Source organism: Mandrillus leucophaeus, unplaced genomic scaffold (assembly GCF_000951045.1).
Source record: "Mandrillus leucophaeus isolate KB7577 unplaced genomic scaffold, Mleu.le_1.0 Scaffold307, whole genome shotgun sequence".
NCBI lineage: Eukaryota > Metazoa > Chordata > Mammalia > Primates > Cercopithecidae > Mandrillus > Mandrillus leucophaeus.
The window spans coordinates 2,688,977-2,690,848 of NW_012103221.1; the positions used below are offsets into that span (position 1 = coordinate 2,688,977).

Below are 1,872 nucleotides of genomic sequence, written 5' to 3' on the forward strand. Positions count from 1 at the left end.
TGAGTCAAGAGAATTGCTTGAACTTGGGAGGTGGAGGTTGCAGTGAGCCAAGATCACGCCATTGCACTCCAGCTTGGGCAACAAGAGCAAAACTTTGTCTCAAAAAAAGAAAGAAAGAAAGAAAAAGATTTAATTGGCAGGGCATGGTGGCTCACGCCTGTAATCCCAGCATTCTGGGAGGCCAAGATGGGTGGATCACAAGGTCAGGAGATTGAGACCATCCTGGCCATCATGATGAAACCCCGTCTCTACTAAAAATACAAAAGTTAGCTGGGCATGGTGTCACATGCCTGTAATCCCAGCTACTTAGGAGTCTGAGACACTTAAACCTGGGAGGCAGAGGTTGCAGTGAGCCGAGATCAAGCCATTGCACTCCAGCCTGGTGACAGAGCGAGACTCCGCCTCAAAAAAAAAAAAAAAAAAGACAAGTAAAGCAAGAGAAGGAGGCAAAGAATATGAACAGAAGAGGAAACATAACCACAAGAGAGGAAATCCAAGTGATCAGCAAATATATGAAAACAGTAGTCAGGAAAATAAAAATAAAAATAACAACCCATGCTGGAGGGAGAATTATGGAAATGGGTATTTTAATTTTTTTTTTCAGAGTTTCGCTCTTGTCACCCAGGCTGGAGTGCAGTGGTGCGATCTCAGCTCACTGCAACCTCCACCTCCTGGGTTCAAGTGATTCTCCTGCCTCAGCCTCCCAAGTAGCTGGAATTACACCCGCTTGCCACCACACCCAGCTATTTTTTGTATTTTTTTAGTAGAGATGGAGCTTCACCACGTTGGTCAGGCTGGTCTTGAACTCCTGACCTCAGGTAATCCACCTGCCTCAGCCTACCGAAGTGCTGGGATTACAGGCGTGAGCCACCTTGACCAGCCCGGGCACTGTAAAATTTGTTGAGCGTGCGTGTGTGTGCATGCATGTGTGTGCGTGTATGTGTGTATTACTAGAGCCTTCTAAAAGTAATCTAACAATATCTATAAAATAGAAAAGTTAGTAAGATTAAAATAAAAGTACACATATGCTTTGTCTTTTGATGTTGTTTTGAGACAGGGTCTCCTTTGTTGCCCAGGCTGGAGTGCAGTGGTGAGATTATAGCTCTCTATAGCCTCAAACTTTTGGGCTCACACGATCTTCCTGCCTCAGCTTCCCAAGTAGTCAGCATTACAAGTGTGTGGCTCCCACATCTGGCTAATTTTAAAAATTTTTTTGTACAGATGGAGTCTCACTAGTTGCCCAGGCTAGCCGCAAACTCCTGGCCTCAAGCGATCCTCACACCTGCCCCTCCCAAAGCCACCATGCTCCGCATATCTTTTAACCTTTAAAAACTTTTCATCAGGTACGGTGGCTCATGCCTGTAATCCCAGCACTTTGGGAGGCCAAGGCGGGCAGATCTCCTGAGGTCGGGAGTTTGAGACCAGCCTGACCAACATGGTGAAACCCCCTGTCTACTAAAAATACAAAAAAATTAGCCAGACGTGGTGGCACATGCCTGTAATTCCAGCTACTCTGGAGGCTGAGGCAGGAGAATCGCTTGAACCAGGAGGCGGAGGTTGCAGTGAGCCGAGACTGTGCCATTGCACTCCACCCTGGGCTACAAGAGCAAAACTCTGTCTCAAAAAAAAGTTTAAATCTATGGAAAAGTTGCAATAATAATACACTGAATAACCATATACCTTTCACAGATAGTCACCAGTTAACATTGTGCTACATTTACTTTCTCTCTCTCTCTATATATATATATACACACACACACATATAATACATAAATATGCCTATATAAAAAGTACTTTTAACATACAAACAAGAAAATGTGGCCAGGCGCGGTGGCTCAAGCCTGTAATCCCAGCACTTTGGGAGGCCGAGAC

The 1,872-nt window shown here is 45.1% G+C and overlaps 1 protein-coding gene across 1 annotated transcript in view; it reads right to left on the reverse strand.

Annotated features, from left to right (window-relative positions):
- Nucleotides 1-1,406: 1,406 nt before the first annotated feature.
- LOC105544743 overlaps nt 1,407-1,872 on the reverse strand; it is a gene marked incomplete at its 3' end in the record, with an annotated part of 34,180 nt that continues 33,714 nt past the window's right edge. Inside the window, 1 exon segment of the mRNA XM_011987327.1 lies at nt 1,407-1,448. Within this exon segment, the coding sequence (XP_011842717.1) occupies nt 1,407-1,448 (42 nt within the window).